The sequence below is a fragment of the Azolla caroliniana genome, unplaced genomic scaffold, assembly GCF_043228905.1.
Source record: "Azolla caroliniana isolate FFs.n. ecotype wild unplaced genomic scaffold, voAzoCaro1.0.p SCAF_18, whole genome shotgun sequence".
NCBI classification, from domain to species: Eukaryota; Viridiplantae; Streptophyta; class Polypodiopsida; order Salviniales; family Salviniaceae; genus Azolla; species Azolla caroliniana.
Window position 1 is genome coordinate 1201864 of NW_028230453.1, and position 12201 is coordinate 1214064.

Consider the following 12201-nt stretch of genomic DNA (forward strand, 5'->3'; position numbering starts at 1 on the left):
ACATAAATAATAGAACTTAGGTTAGTCCTACAATCTAATAAAAAATGGATAACATCAATGTCCAATGTTTAAACAAGTATGCTATGCTATGAATAGAATGAAATTTAAATCAATAACCACCATTACATGATTGAAAACAATGTATTCCTAGGTGAAAGAGAATAAGCATAACATGTTATTGTTCTTTGAATAATGACAAAAATGTCCACTTGTTTGAGGTACACCGTACATATTAAAAATCCAAGCTACGAGTTTATTTTCACTCTTCTTCACAAAAATGTTTTCGTAGAGCACATGCTTACAAACAAAGCGAAAAAAGCAGTTAAATGATATTTTGCTAGCCCATTCAAAGAATTATTAAAAGTGCTTCTTTTTTTCACCCCTCACGTTATGATCATGAAGTTGCTAGCTTTCCGTCCCAAATATGTATCGTTAACTAATGGAACTCTTTGATATCTCAAATGCATTGAATATAGTACATATAAAGGTGGTCCATCAATATTAGTTACATGCCCACATTCTCCTTATGTATGATGTGATACATCCTCCACGTATTTTAAAAGAGTAACATGTACATTTTTCCAATTTATAAAGGAATCAAAAGTAACCAAAGAAATCCATATCACATGTTGTACCGATAGGGTCCACATCAATATATATGTGTTCATATGGGCATGAACCAAAAAGAGGTTTAATGGTAGCCATTCGAGTCGTGATGTTTGGTGTGATTTAGTGTTGGGACCATAAAAAGGATTTGAGACCAAGTGTCTCATATTTTGATAAGTTTTAAATCTCATAGATTCGCAATGTCAAAGGTATATTCATGGGACACTTGTCATGTTGTACCATGTAGCATTATGCCTACCGCATATCAACATTTTCATGCAAAAGTTTGGGCTCCTCCAAAAGGCTATTATACATACTAAAATAGCAAATAACTTTTACCATGGAAATCATGTACATATAGAATAGACCAAAAGATATTCCCTTTCCTTTAATTTCATCAAAAACTATGTGCAATAATATATTAGAAAAGTCAACAACATAACAAAGTCTATTTTGATTGTATAGATAGAAACATATTGATGGGAAGTAAGATAGGTATAGAAAGAAAGAAAGATATACTAACGTCTTCGAAGGCCAAAAAAATTGGCCCATGAGACAATTGGTGTACAATAAAATAGGGTGTCTATCCAATCATCGAAATATAAATAAATAAATAAATAGAACTTAAGTTAAAAGAGTTCTAGTATTTGTACAAAACGTGTTATGGTGTAACATATTCGATAAAGGAAATGACTTTGTACTAGGCCTAGTTTCATTTCCATCCAAGCCTCTCGAAAAGAAGTGGGAGGTCGAAGGGTTTTGGTGTGGGTGTGACCCATGGTCCCGATGTAGAAGGTACCCCAACCATAGCTTCCAGGCGGCGTAGCTCACGTTCCCTTATTTTCTTAATTGCTTCTACACCACATCGAGTTGCTTTGAAACCCGGAATCCGAGGGCGTTTGGTTCTTCTTTGGTTTTCTGCTTCATCAAGGAAGAGGCCAAGTGGTGCAAGTGTGTCCACATTCGTCGTATCCCCGTCCCTGAAAAACTTCATTTGTTACATGTTGGTGAATATTAGAAACGTTATTGTCAACATTTTGAAGTATATTCTCTCTATGTTGTTTTAGCTCTCAGATATATGTATTAGAGACTTGACATGAGCTATTCAAATGAGCATTCATTCAATCTTTATTGTCAGAGTGTTTGTCTTTCATACACGGATTCTTAACATTGCTTGGTTATCTTTAGCTAGAAACATATGATACTAAAATTCCTATTCAAAGCTCAACAAAGTAGGCAATCTTCTAGGATAGGTGCACTTTTGTGAGAACAAACAATGGTTTAGCATGTAAAGGGCAAATGATGATTTAATTTACCCGACTCTACACAACAGAAGGATTGTCATAAAGCTTATGTTTTTTAATTTGTAACCTATACATCTCAAGTTAAAAATCAAAATCTCGAAAATAATAAAAGTTTAAACAATTCATTCTATGCAACTCAATTTTTTCATATTTTATGCCAAATTATGTATGATGTGTGAAAGTGAGGTTTAAATGAGTGTTGGATTCTAGATATTTAGAACTTTTGTCTCGAAATGCCTATCACAATCATTTGATATTTACACGTGTGTAAACTCAAGGCTACTCTTCAATATTCATTATCAAACATGTCTATTACCTTTCATAGTCTTGACTAAAACTATGTTATCATTATATTATTCAATATACACACATACATTCTAGTAATGTGGTAAGACGTGGCTTGGAAACATCACACGATGTTTCCCGTACTTGAAACACATTGCTTTTTTACCACAAGAATTGCACTTCGTTGAACAAAAAGTGAGGCAGTTTTTACACATCTTAAACTTCATTGTAAAGTTGTATAACATTTTCCTTAGTGATAAATGGCATCTTTGAAATGAAGATGGTAAGATGTGGCTTGGAAACATCACACGATGTTTCACGTACTTGAAACACATTGCCTTTGGCCGCAAGAATGGCACTTTGTTGAGCAAAAAATGAGGCAATTTTTACACATCTTAAACTTCATTGTAAAGCGATAACATCATGTCATGACATCTTTGAAATGAAGTCAATGGCGATTTCTTCTTCTATGAATGTTTGCCATAGACAAAAGAGATTTTTCTCTAGATTTATTCCATTATTCAAAATGAATAACAACACTTCACCAATTCTGTTGTTCAAGAGAAAATGTGACAAAGAGATCACTATTGCTTGTTAGCACTGTTCCGACCAGATTGAGCCCAATACTCGGCAACCAAGAGTGCGAATAATGATGTTTTTTGCTCAATTAATTTCTTCGGAGAATCAAACTCCATAGCAACCCCTAAGCAGAGTAAGGAAAGGGAAAGAACAATTATCAACATGTCCATAATGGATCAAAATGAGCCCAGAGGCCTAGGATGGGGTTATGAATGTACAATGTATGTATGCATGGCATGTAAGCGTACGTACATCATATATGAGCATGTGTTGATACATGCATGCTCACATGTGTACATCATACATTCATGTATGTATGTATGCATGTATGTATGTATGTATGTATGTATGTATGTATGTATGTATGTATGTATACCAAATGTAGGTGTCTATGTGTATATGTATTTATGTGTGTATGTATGTATGTATACCAAATGTAGGTGTCTATGTGTATATGTATTTATGTGTGTATGTATGTATGTATACCAAATGTAGGTGTCTATGTGTATATGTATTTATGTGTGTATGTATGTATGTATACCAAATGTATGTGTCTGTATGTATATGTATGTATGTACACCATATGAATAATGTATGCATGTATTCATAATGTGTATGTATGTATACCAAATGTATGTGTCTGTATGTATATGTATGTATCTACATCATATGAATAATGTATGTGTGTGTATGTATGTATGTATGTGCATACATACATACACACCATATGAATAATGTGTGTATATGTATATGCATGTTATGTGTAAATGTATGTATGTATGTATGTATGTATGTATGTATGTATGCTGCATGCATGCATGGATGTATGTATGTATGTGAATGTATGTATGTATGTATGTATGCATACCATCTCGGAGAGCGAGCACCATGTCGCTATCAATGACAGTGGGGATGCGATGGGCCACAGTGATGACACTGCATGTACCAAACTCTTCTCTGATGACACCTTGGAGCAATGCATCAGTTGCAGAGTCAATGGAAGCAGTGGCCTCATCCAAGACCAACACTTTGCTCTGCTTCAATAGCACCCTCCCCAAACAGAACAACTGCCTTTGCCCAGCACTCCAGTTCTCTCCTTGATCGCTCACTGCAGGAAACGAACAAGAAAACCCATAGCCAAAACAAAACCAGATGCTATAAAAACAGAAGAAAAACAACGCAAGTGAGTTCTATTAGAAAAGAGGGTACATATGCTGATTATATCTTTTCAGTGGGTAGAGAGGTGAATTTCTCAGAGCTATTTCTTTTTCGGCACAAACTTTTCACATATGAATTAGAATTAGATAACCATTTTAGCCAATTCTGATAGATTAATTTTTTTAGCTGTGATTTCCGGTAATGAAAAATCATAAAGTTTGATGTCAGATTCTTCTCAAAGTGAAAAACTGAGAGATTAAATGTGCAAAACCAATGTCTATCTTTTCGAGAGACTTGGATGGAAATGGAACTAGGCCTAGTATAAAGCCATTTCCTTATAGAACATGTTTTTTACTAGAACTCCTTAGCTTAAGTTCTATTTATTTATTTTACTTTCAATGAATGGGTAAATACCCCATTTTTGTTGTAAACCAATTGTCTCATGGACCAATTTTGGTCTTAGAAGAAAGACGTTAATATATCTTTCTTTCTTTCTCAACACATGGAAGTGATTCAAAATAGGTGTATGGATTCAGGCAAGAAGTGAATATATATTATATATACCTGGAGACTCGAGGCCAAGGGGCAGCTTTTCTATAATATCTGCTAGCTGGGACCTCTTCAATGCCTGAATCATATAGATCTCTGTCTTTTAGTTTTTTGGGTGGAAACACATAATTAGATTCATGAACACACAAGTGTGAAGAATTCACCTCCCAAATGTTGATGTCTGAGTATTGGTTCAGTGGGTCTAGGTTGGTTCTCACCGTCCCTTGGAACAAGACTGGCTCTTGAGGTATGATCCCTAGTTTAAATCTAAGATCATGCAGGCCGATCGAACAAATGTCGATGCCATCAATGAGAATCCTGCCATTACAAGGCTCCACGAGTCGGAAAAGCGCACTGATGAGTGTTGTCTTCCCGCTCCCTGTCCGACCCACCACTCCTACTTTCTGACCTCCGCGGAAAGTGCACGTTATGCCTTTGAGCACCAAAGGAGAGTTTGGTCGATACCGAATCTACAACCAGTCAATATCAGTTTTAAGTACCAAATGGAGAAGACCTTACTCGTTTCAATTCTAAAATAATGTAATGTGACTTCTACAGAGTTCTTCATCATACTCTAGAAGCATTAACCGGATACTTTGGGTCAGTTAATTTGAGCATACAAATAGCAAACACCTACTTCTAGATGATCAAGGCAAACTTCTCCATTGGACGGCCATTCAGGTGGAGGCCTGTTGGATTCGATCACTGCCGGAGCCTCCCTTGGAAGATCTAAATATTGTTTAATTCTTTCCACCGATAAAACATAAATTGCCAGAAAGCATCGCCAGATCGAGAACACGGCTAACGAGCTGCCCAATGCAAGGGCGTAGGTGACTGCTAATCCTGCAAGCCCTGCACAATTCAAAAGGCAATTAAGGTTTCTCGAAAAAGGCATTCCATTTTCCATGATCCAAGAGGAACACAATATCCTTGCATTTTTGAGCAATCAGATTTTCAATTCAAGATCATAACGCTAAATATTTCACCTGACTTCATGAATACAAGGGTTGAAAACAATAGCATTAATTTTCCACACCTCGCTCAAATGCCCAAACTAAGGAACCCATGTTAAAACATCATTGCCATAAAATTCTAGTTTGAAGAGAGGTATCAGAAACATTACATTCAAGAATATTGACTCCTCAGAATTCATTTTCCACAACCCAAGAGTTGAAAACCATAGCACCACGTAGATGAGTGCACCGGAAGCATCGTGTTCATAGAGGTGATTCATGGTTATTAGAAATTACCTCCTGAGATGCTCCTTTGGAATAGGACCAGAGATGATGCCGCAATGAGGACACATGTACAGCCCAGCTCGATTCGGAGAACCATCCATTCTAGAGCTGCAAATTTGTAGATGTATGCACTCACATCTCGATCGATGAGCTCTAAATTGCGCTTCCGAAACCTCTCTGTCTGCTTGAACGCCCTTATGGTTGCACTCCCTGAAATTGTCTCAGCAGAGTTATTGATGATAGGCGCTTTTGTTACAGAGTTAATCCTGTTTAGCTCTCGGGCAGCCATTCCATAATATCTCTGCAAAAACCAACAAATTAACACAAATCTTGTCATTGGGAAAAAAAGGAAGAAGGGACAGGAGTAAACTAATTTTTATGGCCTTACCTGGAGAAAATGAGTTATAACAATCAATGGTAGTAGTATCAGTATGATTTGCCATGTGACAATGCATGTGACAACAATGATGCATAAAACATCAAACGCAGTGCCCAAAAGTGCTGAATTTGCAAAGGGTATGTCGAGGTCGATCACACTCATATCCACCGCTGCCTGTATCAATACATTACGAACAGTTTATGTAGTGTTCATTGACCTCAATCTGGATGAGCTAGAGTTGTTTAAGCATTCACTAGAACAATCTTTATGTAGTCACTTAATCTATTCGCAGATAGTAGAGATCATGTACCCGGTTGAGGATTCTCCCTGATGGAGTGGCATCGAAGAAGGACATGGGAGCTTTCATGATGCATGACATCAATTTTTGGAAGAACAATTTGGATGCTCGCAAGCCAAGCTGCACAATCATCTCGCTACGTAGCACGAAAGCAAGCACACAAATGGCAGAGATCCCTGAGTATACACCCACAACAACCTCTGACGAAATACTCGAGTTCGAGACTCCTTGTGCTAACCATAGATTGCTATAAACCTGAGCCCCAGAGAATAGAACTTGTGATAAAAGCATGATGACCACAAAACCATACCCTTTCGAAATTCGAACATAGTTAAGGTATGGTGCCAACCCTTCATTTCCCGTCTCCACAGATTCATTCTGCACTAGTTGTGTGGATTGTGTTGGCTGCACAATCTCAGTTAACGATTCCTCTCGACTTAACCTCTTTTGTATCTTCTTGAATTGATCTTCGTTTCCGCGAGTTTTGTCCTCGTGGTCTTTGTTTTCGGTCATTACGGTTTGCAGCGCCTCTTCATGTGCCGAGACAAGCTCCCGAAAAACATCACCAGCTGAAAACAAATCGTTGTAGGTTCCGGCCTGCTTTATCTTCCCCTCATGCATCACCTTTATGCACAAAATTTGGCTACAGGATCAGAAAATGTACAAAACAACTATTTTTACCCCTGCATTATTTTGACATACAAAGTTACTGTAACGTTTGCATTGCTAAGATTGGCAAAAATGGAATTTAGAGCAGATTAGAAGGGTGATAGTTACTCACCAAAATGGTATCCACAGAGGGCAAAAACTCAACTTGATGTGTGACTAGCACTACTGTTTTGTCTCTAAGCGCTCCCATCACACAATCCTGTCACATGAAGCAAAATGGATCTTCACTAAAAGCAATATATAGGGGAACAAATCACAAACTCTAACCCCAAATGTTCCCAGAAGAGAGTTTTTACATGGAACAAGATTGATGCTGTTTGTGCATCAACAGCACTGAAGGGATCATCAAGCAAGTAAATATCAGCATCATTGTAAACAGCTCTTGCGAGCTGAATTCGCTGCTTCTGCCCGCCACTCAGATTGACCCCCCTCTCTCCAATTTCAGTTAGATCCCCATGACTGAAGTTCTTTACATCTTCCTCGAGCGCGCATGCTTTCATTACTCTCTTATAACGAGCCTTATCATACGGTTTCCCGAACAAGATGTTGTCTTGAACCGTCAATGTTTGAATCCATGCAGTCTGAGATACATAGGCAACGCGACCAGACATTTGTACCTGTGACATTGGTCTCAAAATATGAGCACATACTTGACACACATCATGTACACATGCTGAAACCATAACAGTGACATATTCTCGTCGGTCATGGTTATCCAAAGGAGTCATCATGAGCGTACATAACCATAACTTAGCACTAAATATGCACTTGCGGAGCCAAATTAAGGCCAGACTATGCTATATGCAAACCTAGGTCTATGTCTACCCAGACAGCCAATGCTTGAATTGAAGAGATGGATCGACCTCATCCGCCTAGCCTATAGACTGGGGTTATGCATATGCTCACAATACTTACAAGAGAAATCTCACTTACCGAACCAGATAACTTGGGAATCTCGCCGAGAAGTGCAAGTAGGAGCGATGTCTTGCCCGCACCTACAGCTCCACAGACAGCAACCTTTTCCCCCTGCTTTACCACCAGGTTAAGATCCTCAAGAGAAGGCTTAACAAGGCCTTCAGGATCCCAGCTGAGAGTAGCATTATCCACTCGGATTCTATATAAATCCAGTGTTGAATAAGCCCCATTTGTAGAGTCGGTGATAAGAGATTCATCAACAGGCAGTTCGTCCTCTTGCAAGAACTTCTGGAGACGATCAAATGAGATTTGAGCTTGTATGAAAGTGGCCAACACTTCTGGTGCCATTCTCACAGGATCTTGAATGATCCGAAAAGTCGCTAAAATCGTGAACACTATTGTGGATGTGAGAGTTTTCCCCAGCAAAAGGCTTGAGATCAACACCGCACATGTGAGAACTGTAGGCATAAGCCAATAGATGTTAGTGGTATAGTTCCTCTTATGTTGTGTATCGGCAAGGTAATCATACTCGGAATGTCTTTTAAGCTGGATGAAGGCATCGAATTTTTCCTCCCAAGCTTGCAATTTGATGATTTTCATGCCTTGCAGGACCTCAGTGGTGGTCCTTAATCTCTCGTCTTGGGTAGACATAAACTTCAGTTGGGCGATTTGCATTGATTTAATGAGGGGAGAGACAGCCCCCATAATGACCACCACAAGGATAGCAGCTGGGAGAGTGGACATGCCCACCACAGAGAATGAGATTGACATGGCACCAATGAATATCACTATGACTACCCAAGACCAATGAAAACGCCAAGCAAACTCCAACAATCTATGCACATCTACAGATATATAGTTCACTATCTCACCAACTCCATGGTTTCTCCTACCTTTGCTAGATAGTTTTAGCTCCTTTTGATACACCGCCCCCATGATAATGGATTGTATTTTCCCTCCCAAAACCCTAACTCCAAAATACCAATGCCTCTGGCCTAAATTCTCAATTAATTTCAAGAAAGCTAAGGAGACCACAAGGATTGGACCTTCATTCTTGAATAGCTCATTTCCAGAAGCATAATCTACAAAGAAATAGAGGAAAATGGGGCCTGAGAGGACGCCCACACCTTTAAGAATAGCAAAGAACCCTGTTTTAAGTATGTCTTTCCATAGGCATTTCCAAAGAGCCTTCACAATAGAGCGTTCTCCATTGCTCTGCTCTTCCCAGGCTTGAAGAAACAGTTCAACAAGAACCTCTGACTTGCAAGAAGATGGGGCAGGAGGGAGGTCCTGGAGATCAAGGACTTTGCTGTTCCCCAACTTTAGAACAGGAAATGGGAAATAGAAAAAGAGGAAGCTGAACCAGCTACAATTAGTGAAGTAATCAGGGGTAGCGCTAGAATTGTGCCGCTGAAGTAGGGGTTCTTTTATCTGTGACGTTGAGGGCGGTGCCATTGGTTTTCTTGCCGGATCTTACTCTGTGTCTGTCGTGCAGAGAGGAACGGCTATGGCTATGGCTATGGCTGTGGTGGTTAAGCTTTGTCGGTTCCAGAGCTATACTGGCTCTGTTTCTGATGGTGGAAAGATTAATGACGATGGATGGCTATGGAGGAGAAGCTGCAAATGAGATAAAAAGTGTTGGGGTGTGTGTGAGTGGTACTGGTTGCATTGCAGAAAGGAGAGGAGGGGTTCCATCTTCTTCATCATCATCATCATCATCTTCTTCTTCTTATAGGAAGCTCGGTAGGTAGTGATTGATTGCCATAGCTTTGACTTGAATGGCGGTTTTAAAGGTGATTCTGCTGTTTCCTCAGTACACTGAAGCAGAAGCAGGAAGAAGAAGAAGAGATGGTGAAGAAGAAGAAGAAGAAGAAGAAGAAGCAAGGATTGCATGCAGATGTCTTAATCTCATCATTTCATTTCATTTCATTTGCATTTCATTTCATTTCATTTGCATTTATTGGAAGCAAAGGATTTCACAGGATGAATGGATGGTTGGATGCATTGCATTGCATGTATGGATGGGTACAGTGAAAATTTCAGAGTTTCATTGGATGGATGGATGCATATATGCATAGTATGAACCATACGCACCATACGAGCATTCGCATTCGCGAATGTTTCTATCATTGAAGTATGGTTATCACCCTCAAAGTAGGGCAAATACCATACTTTGGTATTCATTATTTTATTATAAGGTAAATTTTCTTTTAAGGCATGAAAGTTAAGGTAAAAAGTGTAATAAATATAAAAAAAACATAAGAATGTTTTGATTACATATGCATGGATGGATACGTGGATACCTGGATGGGATGGATACATGTATAACTGGATGGGATGGATGCATACATGAATGGATGGATACAATGAAAACATTCGGAATTTCATTGCATTGCATGGATGGGATGGATGCATGCATGCATGCATGCATGGAACACATGATGGGCAATCCTTCATCACGTGGATAAAGAATTTACATGGGATGGATGGGATACATACATGCTTAGATGGATGGATCACATGATGGGCAATCGATCCTCCATCATGTGGATAAAGAATTTGTTGGTTCTCCTTTTTCCATACTATTGACCAACCACCCCCCACCCCCCTTCCCTTTGTCTTCTCAATCTCAATCTCAATCACAATCACAATCACTCCTGCTCATAATGGTTAATGAACAGTGGTTAATGAACGGGAATGCGACAAGAGGTTTGTAAAAAAGCATACCCATTATAATGGACAAAGGGATTAAGCCACATTCATTAAATATAGAAGTTCTACTCTTTGCTTCTCTCTCTCTCTCTCTCTCTTTCTCTCTCTCTCTCTTTTTGTAAATAATGGCTTTCATTACGAAACAAAAAACACCATCATGACTAACTTACTACAAAGTATAGAACCCTTCTATCTTGGGATCTAAAGAATACTACGACACCAAACTCAATGCCACCCTACACACCAATTCAAATGGCGAGTATGATGATATGTGACCTTGCAAAGTTCTCTCTCTTCCTGGTTGAGATTTCGTGACTTCTCTCTCTCTCTCTCTCTCTCTCTCTCTCTCTCTCTCTACTTGTATAAATTGCTCTCTCAGAGTCATTATGTGCACTCTAAATTCCATGAATTAGTAAAGTTTAAAACATGAAGAGTCGTCACCAACTTTTACATGTATTATGTGAAAATAAATGTTTTATCAAATAAAATGAAAATTCAAAAAAGTGGAACATAGTGGCCCTTTGGATAGACCTACATCTCCGAAAACATACTTTCCCTCTTTGTTGGTATGGTGTGCCTTACCCCTCCTCAAGGTGCCACGTTTGTCTTCAATTGAATTTTACAATAATTGGCATTCTAAATTGCCACTTCGAACAAAGGGCTTCATTTGGAGAGTATTGATTACGGATTTTTTTATTTTTTCCAATAAAATTTTATTCTTCATTCATAGAAATTTTGCATACATGACGAAATGATTAAGCTGAAAACATTACAATAGTTCTAGCCATGATGATTTTACATTGGGATAAACTCTAAAGAGACGAAGAGACGTGCATTAGCAACATGCAATTAATTCTTTTGCATTTTTCAAACAGAAAATAATTCTCGTCGTTTCATACAATGTCTAATTGCTCATTAGATTTGGGTTTGCATTTTTGGCACGTTTATGTTGCATTCTTATTTGACATCAATGGAATGGGTGTTCAAACAATTCACATTGATTGACGTGAAACCACAATATGGGGGATTTTATCATGATTGGCATGTACACAATTTGTACATGATGATAGGGATGGAGTTAGAGCAAATATACAAAAGTTAAAGGGAGTACAAAGGTGGTACTTTTGGTTTTTGGAGCAAGTTCAATATACTGCAACGAGTCTATCATGGACATTAAAAAATCAATCAATCTTTTATCGTTTGTAATTACCTTCCCCTATTGGCAAGTTATTAGACCATTGATCCTAGTTTCTACTTCAAGGCTCAACTTTCACACCTCTCAATTACTTCCTAGATGATAGTGAAATGTAGGGGTTGAACGCACAAGGTTCAATGCTCAACTTTCACACCTCTTTATTGCATTATGCATAATACATCTTTTTCTTAATTACTAGATACCAACCACTATGGACTCTAAGGGTGAATGCATAACCTCCTCCTAGTCTTGTTGAAGAAAGACAACTTTACCAACTAAGCTTTATCCATTTGGGCCTTCACAAAACATGGTTC

The 12201-nt window shown here is 38.5% G+C and overlaps 1 protein-coding gene across 1 annotated transcript; it reads right to left on the reverse strand.

Moving 5' to 3' along the window:
- Positions 1 to 2237: 2237 nt before the first annotated feature.
- Positions 2238 to 9633, reverse strand: LOC147851980 (ABC transporter C family member 8-like). The gene is made up of 11 exons (XM_087333847.1): positions 7999 to 9633; positions 7362 to 7682; positions 7178 to 7264; positions 6409 to 7020; positions 6108 to 6272; positions 5732 to 6020; positions 5119 to 5333; positions 4646 to 4951; positions 4497 to 4560; positions 3643 to 3882; positions 2238 to 2898 (listed from the first exon to the last, which is right to left on the reverse strand). The coding sequence occupies exons 1-11, from the start codon at positions 9433 to 9435 to the stop codon at positions 2780 to 2782; spliced, it is 3855 nt and encodes a 1284-aa protein (XP_087189973.1). The 5' UTR covers positions 9436 to 9633; the 3' UTR covers positions 2238 to 2779.
- Between the last annotated feature and the right edge of the window lie 2568 nt (positions 9634 to 12201).

Coding starts and splice junctions, on each gene's coding strand:
- LOC147851980 (XM_087333847.1), bottom strand. CDS start 9,435: ATGGCACCGCCCTCAACGTCACAGATAAAAGAACCCCTACTTCAGCGG. Junction 6,273..6,408: donor CAGGGAGAATCCTCAACCGG/GTACATGATCTC, acceptor GTATTGATACAG/GCAGCGGTGGATATGAGTGT. Junction 6,021..6,107: donor TTATAACTCATTTTCTCCAG/GTAAGGCCATAA, acceptor TGGTTTTTGCAG/AGATATTATGGAATGGCTGC.